The sequence below is a fragment of the Triticum aestivum genome, chromosome 3B, assembly GCF_018294505.1.
Source record: "Triticum aestivum cultivar Chinese Spring chromosome 3B, IWGSC CS RefSeq v2.1, whole genome shotgun sequence".
Classification (NCBI taxonomy): domain Eukaryota; kingdom Viridiplantae; phylum Streptophyta; class Magnoliopsida; order Poales; family Poaceae; genus Triticum; species Triticum aestivum.
The window spans coordinates 6,337,872-6,357,612 of NC_057801.1; the positions used below are offsets into that span (position 1 = coordinate 6,337,872).

The following is a 19,741-nucleotide window of genomic DNA, read 5'->3' on the forward strand; positions in this document are numbered from 1 at the left end:
TTTTAATGCGCTGATGTATGATGTGGGTATTTTCTTGTTATCCGCAAGAAAACCATATAGCAAACACCCCCCACCTTCTTTTTAGTTTAGTTTATTTTAGATTTTTTTAGTTAATTTAGTTTCTGTTTTAGTTATAGTTTACTTTAGTTTTGGTTTCATTTTAGTTTTAGTTTTATTTTTAGTTTAGTTTATTTTAGATTTGTTTTAGTTTTAGTTTAGAAGAAGAAGAAGAGTAGAAGGACGAGGAGGAGGGAGGAAGAGGAGGAGGGAGAAGAAGAAAGAAAAGAAGAAGAAGAAAGAAGAAAGAAGAAGAAGAAGAAGAAGAAGAAGAAGAAGAAGAAGAAGAAGAAGAAGAAGAAGAAGAAGAAGAAGAAGAAGAAGAAGAAGAAGAAGAAGAGGAGGAGGAAGAAGATAGTTTCTTATTCAGGGTTCCGCCACATTTTGTAGTTTCTTTCTTTTCTGTTTTTGATATTAGATATAGTTTTAGATAATAAATAGTTTTAGATAGTTTACATATTAGAAAAGAAGAAGGAAAAAAGGAAAAAGAAAAAAAGTGAAAGGAAGAAGAAGAGGGAAAGGAAGAAGAGGAGGAGAAAAAGAAGAAGAAGAAGAAGAAGAAGAAGAAGAAGAAGAAGAAGAAGAAGAAGAAGAAGAAGAAGAAGAACCAGTTGGTTATCAAGATGGGCCACATGTACTTGTGTCGTGGCTAGGAGAAGTTCTATCGTGCCTACGACCTGCGGCTGGGGTACTTCCTTCTCTTCAGGTACGACGACGCCGCCACCACGCTCATCGTGAAGGTGTTCAATGCGACTATGTGTCGCATGCGCTACGCTGACGACGATGATGCCAGTACGTTCTGCCTCTTCTTATTCCTCTACATTTGGCTTTGTCTCGCATAGATTATTAACGATCATTGTTGCATTTGGACATGCAATGGGAGCAGCAGCAGGGACACTGGCTACAGCCAAATCAGCAGCGATTCTGGCTGCAGCTAAGACATCAAGGAGGATGATCCGGATTGGAGTGGGGAAGAAGAGGAGCAGAGTGGGCATCAGGCTGAGGATGACCTAGCTATGGTGGTGGCTGACCAAGGGCAAGAGATGGTGGTGGCTGACCGTGGGCAAGAGTTGGTGGTGGCTGAGGATGACCTAGCGATGGTCATGCCTGTCCTGCTTGAAGATGGCCTCGCGATGGTGGTGGTGCCTGACAATGACCTCGCGCCGGTGGTGGCGCCGCCTATCCCAAAGGTGGGCGACATGACCACGCCAATTGTTGTAGAAGACTACATCCCACTGCCTCCACCGCCTCACCGCTCTTGGCGCATCAGGCTGGGGAAGGAGAAGGAGAAGAACAATGAGAACTGAACTATATCAGGTATGTCAGATCTCCAAAATGATCTATACATACTTAACTTTGTTTCCTCCGAAATGACATAGGTTAGCTCTAAGTTAGCTCTAATATGCTTATAGTTACCTATGTTAGCTCTAATAATCTTATAGTCTTCTTCTTCAAAATGACATAAGTTAGTTATAAGTTAGCTCTAATATGCTTAGTTCACTCAAAGATATCATAATTAGCCAGGTTGGCTCCATTTTACCTAAGTTGGCTCTAATATGCTAAGTTATCTCTACTATGCTTAATTTCCTATAGGTTAGCTCCAAAATTACTTATGTTAGCACAAAATGACCAAGTTTATATAATAAGCTTACAGTCTTCTTCTTCTTCTTCTTCTTCTTCTTCTTATTCCTCTCAAAATGACATAAGTTAGCTCTTATATGCTTAGTTCACTCAAAGATGGCATAATTAGCTAGGTTGGCTCCATTTTACCTAAGTTGGCTCTAATATGCTAAGTTATCTCTAATATGCTAAGTTATCTTCTTCTTCTTCTAGTATTCTTCTAGTCTTCTTCTTCTTCTTCTTCTTCTTCTTCATTTTCTTCTAGGTTAGCACCATTTTACTTTAGTATGCTTACTTTTTATAGTCTTCTTCTTATTCTAACATCTTGTTTATCATTTTGCAGATTTGATTTAATTCATGGAAGCTTGCATGGATGGAGTGCTTCTTTTCCATTTGTGCTTTTATTTTGTATCAATGAACTTGCATGTTTGGAACTTGTTATATATGGATGGATGGATAACGGTGTTGGATGAACAATGTGAAACTTTTGTAATATGTAAGGATGCATGGAACTATATATGTGTTATGTATGTATATATGATGAAACTTGCGTGTTGGATATGCTTGTTGTGTATATATGTATATCTGTGTATATCTGTGAATTGCTGTCAAATTGAATGAATTTAATTAAAAACAGGGTTGTACATGGCTCTTTGCCATCCGCTAGCTGACGGCAAAAAACTTTGCCGTCAGCTAGCAGATGGCAAACGTGCCACGTGGCAGATACTTGTGACTTCTGGGACTGGCATGTTTGAGCACTTTGCCGTCCGCTAGCGGACTGCAAAGACCTTAGCCTCTTTGACGTCTGCTGGCTGATGGTAAAGCACGTCGTTAACCCCTAACGGCTCTCACCCCACCTCACTGCCGTCCACAATCGTTGCCATCTGCTGGCCACCGACGGCGGACGACACAATCCTTTGTCGTCCGTTTTCAGGTAGCGGACGACAAAGAAGGCCTTTGCTGGCACTTGTGCAGACAGACGGTTTGCCGTCCGCTGGCAGATGGCAAATGTGTTTGCCGTCCGTGATCCATGCCTTTGCCGTCCGCCATGGCGGACGGCAAAGAAGTGAATTCCAGTAGTGTCTGTCCAAGATAGTTGTTGTAATCCTATGGTGCATATGATATAAACCAACTATTACCTTGCAAATAAATGCGTTACAAGGCATTTAATGGATACATTTCAAATTTGAACTAGAAGTGCATTAAAAAGTTGCAGAAAATGAGCTGAAAAATCCAATTTGTGTAACGAGTCCATGTTTAGGCCTTATCAATGAAACATGGGTACGGTCTAAACATAGATGGCTTCTTCTCTCTCTTTGATCTCTTGAAACTTGGCATGCGGTCATTATATGATTCCTAGAGACTATAGTGAACTTTTAAAAATGGTTCTTGGAATTGTGGTTTCGAGAAGGGAAAGGCCAGGTTTGAAGTTGAGGTGTTGATTGCTTCATCGTATGAACTTGAAACTTTTTCTACATTAAACATGAGCATCACATATTCCAAGTCAAAATTTTGTATTTTTGTGGGTTCATTTGCTATATTTAAGTCATTTTATACATTTCTTGTCATTGGAAGTAGGAAATTCAAATTTAACAGGGATGGGAGTGGAGGAGAGCCGCAGATCGAGGAGGACCACTTCCTGGACCGAGCTCCTCACGTGGCCGCAGATCGAGGAGGATCGCCGCCTCGACCAAGCTCCTTGCTTTCGCTACCCGGATCCGCCTCTCCCCAACGCTGGCACGCTAGCTGCCATGTGAGTGACGCAACCCTACCCCAATTCCATCTCCTCCCGCTGCCAATCCCGGGTATCCTCGTCATCGGCTGGATGTGTGGTTCTTGGTGGAGCGTCACCGCTGGTTCTTATAGCATATATACAAATAGTGGATTATATTGGATTGGATTGACTGATAATGCAAAGAATTGACCTTACCGTGGATGCTTTTGAATTTCAGTGACAAGTAGCATGGAAATTGACATGTACTAATAATGCTAAGAATTGACCTGTACTGGTTCTTATAGGCTATAGCATATGTGTGCATCCAGTTCATTATTTGGATGAACTGGTAGCTAAGTGTACAAGCAGACTTGCCTAATATATCTAGTTTTCAGTGCTACAAATTTGTTCAGATGTACCTTGCTACAAATTTATTCTGTAGTTGTTTGAATTTTCATTTGTAGAATTTGAAGGATCAAAATATATATGTTAATGCTACAAATGTCCAGTTTGTGCTTTTCTGTAGTTGTTCTTTCTGTGTCATTTTGCTGTTGTTTCTGTACCATGTCGCTGCTACAAATTTGTTCAAGTGTCATGTGGATGTGTTTCTATGTTTGTGCTTTTCTGTAGCTGTTGTGGTAAGGTTTTCACTTGTGCCAATGTAAAGCATTGGATCTGCATTATAGGGCAGATGAGAGGGGGCTGCAGAGGCAAGTCCCTAGATCGCAGTCCTGTGCCGCCAGTCTGCCGCGATCGACGCGCCCCGTCCCAATGCGCCTGCCGGCCTGTGGTCGCGATTGTCCTCATCACACCACGTCACTCTGCGCTGGCCAGCCATCCCGATCGCCCTACATGCATGAAATTGATGGATTTTTGGATTATGTTTTTCAATCAGCAATGATGAACAGGCATTTAGCACGTTTAAAAGTAGGCAGTTTGTATCTCATAACTGCCTTTGCAATGGGACATATAGAAGTAGTGGCAGAGGTACAATATTTTTTTCATAATTGTGTAAGTCTAACACAAAGCATATTGATAATTGAACCATGTCTACGTCCAACTATTCAGAGTGTCTATTCATTTCTTTGTCTAATCTATGTATGTTTATTGGTTGTTATAAATAATTGGAATGACAGTTTCCAACATGCCTGAGCAGAGATTTGCTAGCACTTCAAAGGAAAACTTGCCTCAATCCATAATTGTCTGTTGTTTTGTGACCGAAGCTTTGTACTCAGCAGAGAAGCACATGGAAGCATTTGGCAAATCTTCTACTCAATTTTCAGATTACATGTTGCACTTGATCAAACTTTTCTGGGTGCTCTTTCCTAACCAACCACATCCCTTCCACTTGAGAGCAGTGCACATTTAAAGCAAAGGGCACCGGAGGAAATGAGAGTGTTTTTTGACTTCTACAATCAATGATCTAGATGACAACCCGTAGCAATGCACGGCCATCGGTTCCTCGACTAATTTTGTAGGTTTCTTGTTTTTACCACAAGTTCTTTCTGGGAGTCATAATTTTCCTTTTCCCTTGCCTATTCCAGGAAGAGTGCTTACTGATATTCAATGTAATAGTTCAAATAGAGGGCGTCGGGTATTGGGTTAGGTGCTTGTGGTATCTTTTTTTTCCTGTTGCAACCCGTAGTCGAGAATTTTTGGAGGTAATACCAATATAGGTTTGTTTGCTTGCTATTGTTGCAATTGTTATTCTAGGTTGGTTTGTTTGCTGCTGTTGTTACTTCATATTTATTAATATTGCTATTTTTTTCATGTTCTACTTCTAAATTTCAGAATGAAAGCGCGGGTCAATTTACTCAAAATCTCAAGTCACCATATACTCAAACCATCCATCTTTTTGTTTTCTCATCAGCGCCCTCTAGACTCGGGTAACTATGGTTTATAAAGAGGTGATATATTCTCCCCCGTTGCAACGCACAGGCATTTCTGCTAGTTTTTCTCAAACCCCTAGGCCACCCCCCTCCCCCCTCCCCCGAGCTCTGCCCACTCCCACCCTCTTTTCTCCCGCACAAAGCCCCTTCTCCAGGTCCATCTGCCATAGGCCCGGATTATTGTGTGCCTCTGCTTAAAACACTGTGGACATGGCCCAGTTTGCCAGAATAAACGCAGGGTCCTGCCTAGTAGCCTCCGGTTTTCTGGGCTTATCTTTGACTTCATCGCCCAATTGTCAAACCATTGGATTGGCCACTCCTCCTTCCTCAGAAGAGTCGATCCTAGAGGAGTTGTGACGTGTCGTTGTCATGGTCCGAAACTCCAGCTTGGTTCTCCACCACGGTGAGGAGTGGGGATAAGCCAAAACCACCAGCGGCAAATCAGCTAGCTCTGCTCCTTCGGAGGGGTCAGGGCATGCTGCGCTGACCAAGGCGATTTTGATGGAAACAGGCTGCCGTCCATGGCAATGGTGGAGGTATCCTCTTCGTGAGAAGGGTCGTGTATGTGCATCTAGTGCCCCCGGGCAGAACACCTACTGCAGTAGTGGTGTAGGATCCCTCAACCGTGAATCGATGTGGCTGCTGACCACACTATTTTTTTATTTTGTTAAATGGGTTTGTTTTGCCAAATACTTCATGATAATATCCGATCTAATTTAGAAAGTATATCAGCTAAGGATCACCATAAGTTCTACAAAGGCTAATTAAGCACTAACCCAGGGACGAAGAGGATAGATGCAAGTATCTGGATTGACCAATTTCACAGTTTCTACAAACGCCAATAGGGAGACGACATGACACCAGTCTCTTGCCATCCTATGCCAAATAGCCATTTCATCAAAGGATACATAGGCCAGGGTATACCATCATTTTCAAAAGCAAGGAACTAAAGCCCTCTATTTTCAACCATCATAATACGCTGCAGGGTTCAGAAGTTATTCAGTAATTTATGACGCCATTGTGGGAGTTTTCCTTTATAAATTTTGCTCAAGTTCATCGAAAACAATCTAAACTTTCACAATAAAAAATATTTATGGTATGAAAATATAGAAACTTGGTCAAATTTATAAAGTTTGACCCGAGACAAAGCTATTAGGTGAAGTAAATAAAAACGGAGGGAGTACATAACATGCCACATCTACTTGTGTGGGACTCATTCGCCTTGCTAAGTCATGTGTTGGCTCATTTAATGTACTTCTAGTATCTGGATTGAACAATTTCACAGTTTCAATACATACTTGACTTGGCAAATAGTTTTCATACACTTTACTCAACATATGTGTGCGGGTGCTAAACATTATGCAGAAAGACATCCTATATACTTAGTACTATATCTAAAACACAACAGTTTTGCTGCCAACTGGTGCCGATCATTTACCGCTGGCAGTACTAGCCATTGCGACAAATAGAATAGTGGTGATTACAATACAAAAGTGGGTCAAAATGGAAGCAATCTTGGCGGCAGAAGCAACATGAACAGGTGAAACATCAATATTAGTGAGACCACTCTTTGTGTTGTTCTGTGAAAGGAGCCTCCATGAGAGTCCAAACCCAATAACCATGGAGGATAATAGTAAGAAGAATGCGGTGAATTTGTTCGGCGAAGTGTTGCTGATGGTTGTTATCGACACGGCCAAGAATCCGGTGAATGTAACCTTTGTCAGTTCCAGTGACGCTGGCTTGGGGTCTTCATCATGTTGTCCATCCACCGGGAACAAGACTAGGAACAGAAGTGAACTGAAGCTTATAATCGGAGGCACAAAGACCAACAGGGCAACCATCTCAAGCTGGGTGTGCTTACGCATGGTAACCAACAATAGCATGAAGATACCACCCGCCATGAAGCAATCAAGGAGGAGAGTCAGACGCACAACTTTTCTCTCTCCAAAACTTTTAGGTGGGGTCATCGTGAGGAGCATTGATCCCACACCTAGAGTGATGAAGATGAAGCTGATGTAACCCATTGGTTCCCCGCCCATGCGACTTATTGTCCGAACGTCACCATCAAGAGTCAAACCTTGGAACCCCAGAAAAAGAATTCCAGTGATGCCGGTCAAGAACTCATGTGATTCATCCAGTACGCTTTGCATTATGGCCGTGTGTTCTGGAACATTGCCATTTGGTCTATCATACAAGTAGTAGTAGTAGTAGCAGACGGTTCGCAGCATGAGGAAAATTCCACAGATGACTCCAAGGGTGATAAAAATGGATTTGAAGATAATGAAGTGTGCAATGAAACAGGCGAGCATGACGAGACAAGCAGACGAAGTGATTGCCAGAATCACGCTACTTCTGGGGCACCCTTGTAAGAAGCAGCACACCATGAAGGGGCAAATGCCGGTGATCAAAGTAAAGCCTGCCATGGCAATCAAGGCAATGGGGACTCCATGTCCGTAGACTTCATCATTGAGGTCAACTATGTTTAGAGCAAGTGCGAGAAGCACTGGGCATATCATAACCGCCACACCTTCCGCCAAGCCACGGGAACGGTTCAATAGTCCAACCTAAATCAATATTAGAACCCCCAACATTACGTCATTGCCAAGTAATTAGCAACAAGTAAGAATATGTTTAGAGTGAAAAAATCTACTGAAAATTAGATAAAAATATAAAAAAATGAAATTTATTTATAATCATAAAAAAATTAAAATGAGAAGCTAAATAATATATTGATGATTGTTTGAATTTTGGGGAAAAACCTGTAATCCAAACATTTAGAATTTTTTAAAAATTATTTGTCTACAAAACTAGCAAATCTGAGAAGACCTAAAATAGTACATATACATAAATGATAGTTAAAAGTTTCTTTCGAAGTTAATGTTCAGAAATTATTTCAAAGTTTGCTCTAATTACCTAGTTTGCCAGGTTGATTCTAAAATTTCTTCTTGGTTTATAATTTTTTTTATGTATTTCCTATATTACTATAATAGTTTCTTTTATTTTAGTAATTTCTGGAGTTTTTTTGTCTTTGGTTGCACAGATAATTTAGTTTGATTAAATTCATTTTTTTGACTGGGATGCATGTGTGTAAAACCCTTGTCATATCACAATCAACGAAACTGAGCGGGTTTTGTAAAGCAAAAGCCAAATTGGCAGGGTTGTCGAATTTAAGAACCCAAAGCCATTATATTTGGTTCGGGAAAGCAGACTTTCTCCAATACAATGGTTATCGCATAATTATATGCATATAAAATAAGTAAGTTCTTGAGGTAACACTATATTTGTAAGTTTACTTTGTTCAAGCTAGACATCTAACAAATCTATATTCGGGGGATCAACTGACTTAGTTTTGGCATTTACCAGCATCGTGTATGTTTTCCTTTTTCAAACTTAGTTTTTGCCAGCATCTATAATATACTATGAGATTGTTCAACAAAGTGACATGACTGCTTCGCATGTGTTAATATACGTAAACCGAATTATCAACAAAAAACTGCTGTACTGGTGTTCTTGATCTCGTTCGCTACTTGATACTTTCAGCTGTCAAACAAAAAGGAAATACAGTAGACTGTGCTGAAGAGATAAGGAGGAATTAGTACGTACCATCTCAAAACTGTGTGGTTGAGATCTGGATAGAAGAGATCCAAGAAGGGATCTGGGCGGTAGGGATAAAGAGGAATTAGTACGTACCACCTCAAACTTGGGAATTAATGAATAACTGAGAAAGAGAGACGAGAGAGGAGGTGAAGAACTGGGAGCTTACTATCCCTGCTCTTCTCTAAGGGTGGAACTGCTGAGCTTGCTAGTTGCAGATGTGGAATATTTAAACTAGATGCTTAGATAAAATCTCAAAGAATGGAAGTGGCAGCAGAAAGAGCCAACGACTAGACCGAGTCAATTATTAGCAACCTTGTAGCCTGAAAAAATATACAGTAGCTAGAACCTTCCTTGCATAGACTGGAGAAGACTAGGTTGATTTGTCCTTTCTTTTGAAACGAAAATGATCAAGGCTCCCGTAAAAGAAAATGACCAAGGCGCATGGATGAAAAACCAGTTTTGGCTACCAGTCACGCCTCTCGGCTTCTTGTGGCCCAATAGAAGAGAGAGAGACACACAGAGAGAGACAGAGAGAGACAGAGAGAGAGTGTGAGACCGGGCTCTACCGAGCGCATAATTTAAATCAATTTCCAAAATGGTATCTAAAAGTTATTTTAAGAATAAATAGTTTCTCTACAAATATATCCAAGTTCTCCTTGTATCTCGATAGTTTCTTTAAATAATACTCCACACCACCAGTATCATATGTCGGCCCCTGTTTTGGGGTTCCACCTTGTAATGGTGTCCCTTGCCGTGACATACCACCAATAAATACTTTATTAGTGGCACGTGAGACTCTTGTCACGGCACAAACAACGTCGATCCAATAATTTGCCAGCATAGCTGCGGCATGCTAGTTTTAAGACACACTGCTAATAGCAAAAATCCTATAAGGAGTAGCCACTTTGCTCACTTTACTAATTTTGCTTACCCCACTGATGTACCAGTGTTACCGGTTTTGCTCACTTTCCTCATTTTCATATTCTGATATTCCAGTGATCGATATCACGCTTGCGGCTGGCCAGATGATAATGGATGTCGTAGTATTGAGTAGCGCCGGAGAGTATCTCTCCATCGTTGGAGGTGTGAATCCCAATTTTGAATCATGAATAAGCTTGGTGGATTTTTTCAGTGTACCCGTAAGCTACCTTTATGATCTCTCTATTGCGGAAAGCGTTTGGCAACACCAAATTAACCATCCGGCATGAAGGCCTATGATATTACATGGTCTAATAACTAACTTACGATGTGATCTCGCCGTTAATCATAATTTGTGTCTATCCAACAAAATTGTTCAACCAACAATGTGTTCTTCTTATTGTCGGCATGTCAAAGCCCATAATCAGGAAAACATGGTCATCTGCAATGTATGAGCTAGTTTTAGAGGAGAGACTAGGCATTCATTTCGTGTTTTTGTTTTCCCACATGCAACTGAGTTTTCCTTCCAATTTCATATTCTAGAACCATTGCAATTATAGCATTGAAGTATAAAGATAATCATGAACATGAAAATAGCATAATAAAATTCTGTTATTCCATGTAGAGAACATTTCCAACATGGCCATGTTTCGCCAGAGAGGAAATTAGAGCTGGCGTAAAGGAATTCAATGATGTGAGACTCAATCAATAGAAGATTAGATCAAATATAGAAGCCCATAGACTAGTTAACAATTAATTTATCATCTAGGCGCTCATCACGTATTATTTATTAATTCATAGTTAGGTCTTGGTATTCCACAACTATTTGATTCCATTTAATATAGGGTGGAATTCTCTTAAAGAATTGTTCGTAGGGTTAACACACTACTTTCTGCACACAACGGCAACAATCTCTATTTCTGCTCAGTTTCTCTTATATGGTTAGCTAGCGCAGTGGTTCACATATTTGCACCGACATCCCACTAATTATTTTTATTAATAATCCAAATTATTTTTACAAAATAGTACCATCGTTCTCTATGATAAAATAACGCACAGAATGAATGACATATATGCAATATGAAGCTTGACATGGAGGTTAATATGTTAAATTGACCATTAGACATAGGTTAGTTAGCATGTTATACGCCCCTGCAAATCAAAAAAGGAGGTTAAATGCGCCAACATGTACAAAGGGAGCCGGAAAAAAAATTATATGAGACCATGTCTCATATAAACCAGGTGAGACCTGCCCTGATGGATGACATATGGCATTCACAAATCAGAAAGCATCTAATCTCCCCCCCCCCCCCCTGATTTCCGGTGAGGGGTGCAGTAGATGATTTGTGATTTGTGAATGCCACGGGTCATCCATCAGGATGGGTCTCACCAGCTAACCCGTGAGACCTGGTCTCATATAATTTTTTTCCGAGTCCTCTTGAAAAGTACTAGAGAGTCTATGGGGGCCACTTAATTAGTGTGTCATGGAAACAAATGTACTGTTGGAGCTACTATCAAGGCGTTACTTTCAGGATGCAATTTTTTCCAAATGTCCCTATATGCTGACTGGTGTTGGATGACTTGGACCATTGGAGTCATCGTACTATATCAAGAAGAATCTTTACCGCAGGAGTAGCTAGCAAGTGCCTAATTTATCGGAAGTCTTTCTCTATGTGTATATGTATAAACCACTATGAGGTTATTGGCAAGCCCAGGAAAACAGCAAACCGTCCGTCTCGACAAGTCTATTGTACACCTTTAGGGCATCTCCAACGCTGACCCACAGAAGGACATGGTATTTGTCCGAAAATCCGTCCCGACCGGTGTCTTGAAACAGGATAAGGGAGCCATCCATTCAACCCTATACCGCAAATGTTTGCCTTTAAAAAATAGCAACTATGATTTGTAATCTGTTTCAGAGCTAAGCTACTAGTTTCCGCTAAATGATACTCATAAGCATTTGGTGGAAAGCTAGCTTCCACCAAATGCTACTCATAAGCATTTGGCGGAAAGCTAGCTTCCGCCAAATGAAGTTACTAAGCTCCACCTAATCTAGAAACAACCGCCTAATCAAGCACAGTGAGTACCTTCCACCAAATGCATAAACACCTTCCACACTGCCTTCCGCCAAATGTAACACAATTAGTATAATGTCTTCTGCCAAATGTTAGCCATTCCGTGGGGACGCAGAGTAGAGATGGTGCATGGTGCCTTTTCATTGGCCAAACGGATATTCGGACTGCCGCACCCCCTCCCCCCCCCCCCCATGTTTGGTTCCAGTCTTCTCGGAAAAGCATGCTCCGGACTGCTCGGTGGACCGATATAGGACCGCGTTGGATGGCAAATTGCGCCTGGACAGTGCGGTCCGGACACTTGCGAAAGGTTTGAGGGTCCGCCTTGGAGATGCCCTTACACCTTGAAAAGATTGAGGATAATGGAGCAGTCTTCCTCTTCATCCTCCATGGCAATAGTCGTGGTAGTCCTGGTTACCATATTCAGTGGATGGCCTTGGCACAAAAGTGAAATGGAGCCAAGAAATTAGTCAACTATAACAATCCCTTCCTTTGTGAACTATACCCAAAGTACCATCTCAATTATTGGCATGGCAATCTGCGATTGAAGAGGTGTTGTTCAAAAATATATATAATAAGAAAATTGCCTTTGAAATTAAGTCAACCCTTTAGTTATACATATACATCTAAGTAATAAAAGTTGATCTTGAATCATTCTGGGAGTAATAAATGATACAACTTTTCTATAATATTTTCCCCATTTTTTCACTTATTCTACATTTTTACAGAAACAACACACTTTTTGGGACACACACACACACACACATAAGTCAACACAAACATAAACAATTATGAAACATGGAAAGCTTATAACATCCCAACTTAATAGAAATATATAAGAAGAAGGTAGATTTTCAGCACACATTCCAGGACCTGCATACCGTTCCATAAGCTCCAGCCCATGTGGGCTTGCATGTTGTTCTATGCATCCCTAGGCCAAATGAGAAAATTGGGCCTTGCTGCAAAAAAGCACCAAGCTCAGTCAACCACTCTGAACAAATGTAAACTGGACCTGGTATTGACACTTCCCCTGTAAATTAATTGGACATTGGGTCTAGGCTATCCTCGTCTTCACTGAAAATATTTGAGGAAGCACCAAAGCGACAAAACTGAATTTACGATAGCAATTGTGTATGTCCTAGATGTTGAATGCTGTCAAATCTTACACTTCAATTTTTTCCTATGGAATAACTTAGTTTTCATTGTAGGTTGGCGGTAATTTTTGTTAACATGCCAGTATTTGTCTCCAGCTCATTCTTAGTACTTGTCCTGGCATTTCCTTTGTCTTTATATGTTGGTTCCCCTATATGGTGATGTTACGTTAGGACCAATTAGAAACACAGCTTTCCAGTCAGAGGTAACCACATCTTTTTAATTTATTTCCTAAAATTTACACAACTTTTTGGGTACAATGATAATGCTTCAACGAACTGAAAGGTTGGGCAGCTTGATGTTAATACCCTATCTTGTCTTATTTAGGGATCTCCATCTATAGAATGTTGGATTCAATCCCGTCTATCGGCAAGCCCCTTGGACAGTCTGGGCAAACTGCACATGGGGTGGCCCCAGGTGCGGGCCCATGTGTTGACTACACATGGGGCGACCCCATATGGCACATCTATGTCAAAAACCATGACATAAGTGGCATCGTAGAGTACACTGATACTCCACTGCTCCCACGCATGTTGTGTCATGGAGTGGTCATAGTCTAGGAAGTTGCTAGCTCAGATGTAGTAAGTTTCTATTGCCTTGTACAGATAGATATGAGTAATGGAACTCTCCAATGTGGAGTAGAGAGATTGCAGCCAAAATATCACTTCTCTGTTTCTCTCTCGCCTTTTCTCTGGCTCCCTCTCTTCGAAGCCGACTTTTCCCTCTACGGGAATGTCCACTCTGGTGACCGGGAAAGCTTCATCTGGGCTAACAATTGGTACCAGAGTGTCCAGATTTTGGTAGCCATGGAATGTGTTGAAGGAGAGCAGCAGCGCTTCATCTTGGGTAGTTCCAAATAAGAACCATCACATAACGAGTCCAAGTCACTGCCTCCTTGGGAGTGGCGAGGGCACAACAGGGCCCGACATGGCCGCATTGGCGATGTCGTGCTAATAGAGATTGTTGACAAGATTGCAAGCAGCGGTGGTGTGCCGGACCTTTCCCATGTTGACATGAATGAACTACAACGAGTGGTCGTTGATCATAAAATGCAACCTCCATGCGGCGAGCCTCCGTGTCCGTGTGGATGATGACTTGGTCACGAGGAAGCAGGATCGGCAAGACATAGTCGCATTGATCCACTCAACCAAGCCGGAGATATCTGTCATGCTCATGGCGCAGGCGGGCACCAAGGAGGTGTGGGCAGCCTTCCGGACCCAGCGCCTCGGCAGCAACAACATGCATGAGGCAAACACGCATAAGCTGTGGGCGGACTTCCATAACATCACCTTCAAGGAAGGTGAGCTTGTCTATGACTTCACCATGCAGATCTCCAGCCTTGTGACGTAGGTCCACTCGCTTGCCGACTCCATGGATGACACGCGGATCGTGCAGAAGTTTCTGAGCGTCATCCCATCTCGCTTTGCATAGGTAGCAGTCTCCATCGAGACCTTTCTTGACTTGCACGAGCGCTCTATCAAGGAGCTCACGTGCCGGCTGCGGGTTGTCGAGGACCGCCTAGAGGACGGCTGTGAGAACTCCGGCGTTGGATGACTCCAGCTCTCAGAGTGGGAGTGGGAGAGAAGGAAGTGACAATGTCGAGGTGGCAGTGCCCCGAATAGTAGAGGCGACACCAACAGAGGCGGCCCTCACACCCAGAATAGCGACGGCAACCGTGGGAGCAAGCCATGCCAACCCTAGCAGTAGGGTGGACCTGGTAGGGCCAACCCAGCTGGATGTGCGTATGGAAACGGGAGATCTTGTCTCGTGTGCTTGTGTAAGAATAGTAAATAGAAGAATATGACCTCATCATCATTGGATTCTTCAAACATAATTTACTTGTACATAAAGATATTTGTTTATTAGACAGGTAAGATCGTACATGCTATACTCATGTAAAATGAGAGCATCCGTGGGAGTCTGGCGATCAAGTGTAATTGGGCTGAATAACGGCGATCTGTTGGTCCGTACAAGGATGTGGACATGTGTACATGAGGTTGAGTTCCACCACCTTGTGATTATCCTCCTGCAATAATGCTACATCTACGCAAGTCATTAACATGAACTTATGTTCTTTCCTCCCTCAACCAATCACCCTCCCCCTGATTTTAATGGGGTGAGGCCCGGGCAAGTTTTTCTTCCAATTCAGTTGTGCCAAGCAAGCCCACACGTAAAACTACGTTAAAATTTTACGTAGGTGTAGCAAAGCACATCCTCCTGTAGGTACCGCTAGAATGTGTCCATGCAGCGCTTCACCGACTCTAGCTTGTTGATGTACATCACCTTCACCATGATCGTGTCATGGGCCCGCATGGTGAACGCCTTGGTAAACTCCTTGCCGAACATCTCATGCATGTTCACCCCTAGGGTGGCCATTGGAAAAGCCTCACTCCTCTTCTTCTTCTCAGACAACATTGGATGTAGGGGTTCTTAGTTTGTAGTGGGGGAGACGAAGATGATGGATCACAATTGGTATGTAGTGGGCGGTGTCGACGTTTATGTTTTTCACCTGTGGGGAACTGCACTGGGGGGGTGTGGTTGGTCGGTGTACCCGGTGGACCAAACATCAGATGCCCCCACAAAACTAAAGAAACAACACAACACATCGAGGCCAACGGGGCCACATGGCAGCCGGGTAACATAGGACATTCGAGCACACACAAACTAGGCTGACCAGCCAAGCCCCTCACAACTCCACACGGTAAAGCCGAGCATGCAAGATCTAGCAAACAAGTTGTGTGTACCCCCCTCACATAACACAAAGAGCCCTACACGAAACGAACGACACAGATATGCCGAATCTGCCTCGTTTGGCGCATGCTGACCAATGCACGAGCCGTGCATACAGGCGCAACCACAAACACCACACGAAGGTGTCCCTACACGAGTCCGCAAACCGCACGTCATGGAAAATAGGTAGGTATAGCGCGTGCGTGAAACACCACACAAAAATGGTTGCGCATATGCTTCTTAGTATAGTTGTATTTGTGTTTATTCTATGGAAACAGAACCCCTTGCGGGTCATTTATAAAACACATTGTTCATAAGTTATTCGACTTCTTGGATGTAATTGGTCTAATCATGTATGGTGTGCCCGGCATCATGGGCGTAATTGTGCATGTATGCCGCACATGCCACATTCCATCTAGGACGCACCCATCGCACGCAGACATGATGCCTCCATGTGCCGAGGAAACACCGATCCCTAGCACCAATGCTCAGGGCAGCACACACAAGGCAAGGGTACTGGGCAGCAGCCGAGGTGGCCACGGGCACACCTTTGGCTCAATGAGCCAGGGACCATCCAATGGCTAGCTCTACGGCCTATTCGGCTGTTGGCGTGCGCCGACTTGGATTATGTCTGGCACACCTCCTACTCTACTGGTCGGTGGCGCGTCATTGCTTCCCTGTTTCGGGTCTTCCCTGTTTCGGGCGCTGAACATTTCTGTCGTGTCGTCGGTTGTCGGCTGGTTCTCCATCTGTTCAGGCAAGAGTCATGTTGCTTGGTTGGTCCGTTTTGGTGTTAACTTGGTCGACATGCGGTCATGTGATGCTACCTAAGGGACTAGCCTAGCCTGACAATGGATGGGTGTAAAATAACACAACATGAAAGTCATTGGTTTTTGCGTCAAGGACGTATTGGGTCATCAAGTTATTCTAGAAACAGTAGGAGTTGCCCAGCTTTCCTGAACACCATCAAAAGGTCTTATACAATATCTAACAGCCTAACGTTACCAGTTTCAAACAACAAAAAGGAATTATTGTGTCCAAACCATGTATCACAAATCTGCAACGCATGCTTCTTCGATTTAGTTTTCCGGGATAACTAATACGATGACTTGGTTGAATAGTAGTAATACATAGTCTCTCTTGATTTTATTTTCTGAAAATAACTTATACATTATTGTGGTTGAGTGATAAGTCTATAGTCTTTCCGATTAGTTTTCTTGGAATAATTATATGGTTGACTGATAAAATTTGCTTGGATATGCGTGTTGGTCTCCTGTGCGTACCGTTTCACGCCCAAAGACTTCTGACCCGTCCGGTTGCAGTTGTACCTATGCCCTTCTTCCATGCATGTTGCTTTCCCACATGTTTGTAACCGTGTGAACACTATTTTGATTCCATTTTGTATTCATATATAATGATTATTTTGATTCCATGATTTTTGTGGTTTGAAAGTGTGCAATTTATTATGCATGCAACACATTAATAGGCACGATCACGAACATTACCTTATGACTTGATGCTTGTCGTGTCCCACCAGCCAAATTGACACTTTCGTGATGGCAAAGCTAGTCATAGTAGGAAGTAAGTTAGACTATTACTCCCTCCGTTCCCGAAAATCTATCATGGTTTATGTTAAATTTAAACTAAAACCACGACAAGTACTTCGGAACGAAGAAAATATCAGACATATGACACTAATCTATGTTATTATTTTTGTAATACGAAGTATCATAAAGGTCGTATCATAGATATGGTTGCATTTATTAGTTTGTACTCGCTCTGTTCCTAAATATAAGTCTTTTAAGAGATTTCAGAACGGACTACAAAGAGATGTATATGGACATATTTTAGAGACTAGATTTACTCATTTTGCTCCGTATGTAGTCCATATTGTAATCTCTAAAACAAGTCATATTTAGGAATGGATGGAGTAGATTTTTTTTAAAACGCTATGCGATGGTATATACTTCATCTAATGTAGTGTCAAAAAACGTCTTACATTGTAGGAAAGAGGGAGTAGATATTATGGAGAGACAATATAGACCACAAAACGAGTAAACCCCAAGCCACTCGTTGTAAGTTGTGGATCAGGTGGGAACTACCTCTAGAATCTAGATGGGGCCATAGCGGCTTCCAATACTTGGCTACCAGCTCTCGTTCGTCTTTCCTGGTCTACTCCATCATAGCCTCACCAGTCGACTCCGCGTGTTATCCCCAGAAATTCAATTCGGTGCCCAGGCTCATCGGTTATCCCACCCTACTTCTCACCGGTTCTCTTATTCCACACGTATGTTGTTTACTTTCTTTTGTCCATACGTAACTGTAACTTTTTTGTGGTTTGCAGTCACTATAGACCAGTCTGGCGTGCCCTGCAATAGATTATATAGAGAATTAAATAAAAGTGAGGGAGACCAGACATAGAGAGGGAGAGATCAAAAACCCCGAACCACTCCTTTCTAGATCTGGATCGGCTACTGTTTTGCAGAAAATATACCAGAATATCAAACATGTTCCTTTCAAGTCCTTCCCCGTTGTAAAAGACTCACCAAATTGTTATTTCATTGTAATATATTTCATGAGATGCACATCCCCGGTTCGCCACGTACCCCCCCCCCCTCCAAAAAGACACACACGGAGCTCACGTCAATCAGGAAGAACCCAAACACACTTCTTTCCCTCCCCTCCGCCGCGGCTGGATGAAACCGCGTGAGCTTAGTGGCGGAGGCGTTCCTCTTGCTTCGCAGATGGGTGGTGCGGGGCACCCCGTCGTGCAGGAACGCACCCCCGGATCTAGACCTCCACCCTGCGGTGCCTCACATTTGGCGACGGCATGCGACAGCGGCGTGGTGGTGCCTGCCGGCGGTGGTGCTACTTTCTCATCCGTCGGCAGCACGATCGGTGGTCATTCGGTGGCGCTGTTGGGGCCTAGTGCGGAGCCGGTATGCGCGGCTTGGTAGTGATCCAGCTGGCTGCTAGATGGAAAGATGTGGTCGCCGGTGAAAACCATGCTCCGACTTTGATCTTGGGGGCGATGGAAGTGTTTATTCGTCGTTACCTTATTCAAGGCATAATTACTGCAATCATCATCTCCAGCTCGGCCTGTTCCGAGGGGAACCCTTGATATGGGTCTCCTAGTTCGGATAATGGTGGCGCTTTTGAGGCCGTCTTCCCTCAAGAGAGCGTCGACGGCTGGCCAGCCTCGTAGTGATAATGCAGATCTCTTTCCTAGTGATGGGTCAGCGTTTGGATGATGGTGGCGGCTTCTAAAGCATGTACATTTTTTGTATACTTTGGGTCAATTGCACCGGGTGTATGCCCTTGGTACGTCATGTGAGTGGATCGTCAATGACCCCAGTTCTAGATGGTGGGGCGTGATGAGATTCCCCATTGTCAAGTTGGTGGGTATGGGTGATGGCTTCGTGTTCTCTGATGTATGTTTTTATTAGGCATTTATTGGATAATTAATAAAAAAAATGATTGTATCCATCTATTGATACATAGGCCAGGGATTCATCCTCCTTGGTTTTATTTTTTGCTTACGGTTGCATTTTACTCACGAGGTTTAGATTCTTTTTATCTTACTTAAAAACAATTAACATTCTTTTTAAATATTTGAAAACATTATAAAGAAAGATTCCAAAGGAAAACCTTTTGTTGCGAGAGTTCTGAAGGAAACTTGATAGCTTATTGTGTCTGTGTAGGTATATAGTTATTTAACCTTGTCTAGTAAAATGATGGAACATGTCTCCAATCCTTCCTGAAACATGTATTTAGAAAACATCATGTGAAACATATACCAAAATTTAGCAACCCCATTGGCTTTGTAGTTCTGGCTTTCTCATAAAGCACAACCAAAACTACATGAAACATGAATAAAATTTGTGAAGCATGATAAGAAATTACAGATGATTTAGAGAACGCATAACACAGGCCTTAAACTTGGTTTTCTTTCGCTATGGTTCATTCGAGTTGTTTTCATTCTTCTGCACGTA

General features: G+C 42.6%; 1 protein-coding gene across 2 annotated transcripts; it reads right to left on the reverse strand.

The window, feature by feature from the left end:
• Positions 1-6,577: 6,577 nt before the first annotated feature.
• LOC123064272 (uncharacterized) lies at positions 6,578-9,227 on the reverse strand. Of its 2 annotated transcripts, XM_044487785.1 has the most exons (3): positions 9,044-9,227; positions 8,884-8,935; positions 6,581-7,844 (listed from the first exon to the last, which is right to left on the reverse strand). In XM_044487785.1, exons 2-3 carry the CDS (start codon positions 8,884-8,886, stop codon positions 6,711-6,713), a joined length of 1,137 nt encoding a protein of 378 aa, XP_044343720.1. In that variant the 5' UTR covers positions 8,887-8,935; positions 9,044-9,227; the 3' UTR covers positions 6,581-6,710. The 2 variants fall into 2 exon arrangements, with proteins under 2 accessions (XP_044343721.1, XP_044343720.1); XM_044487786.1 differs by lacking the exon at positions 9,044-9,227 and having other exon boundaries at positions 6,578-7,844; positions 8,884-8,954.
• Positions 9,228-19,741: the final 10,514 nt, after the last annotated feature.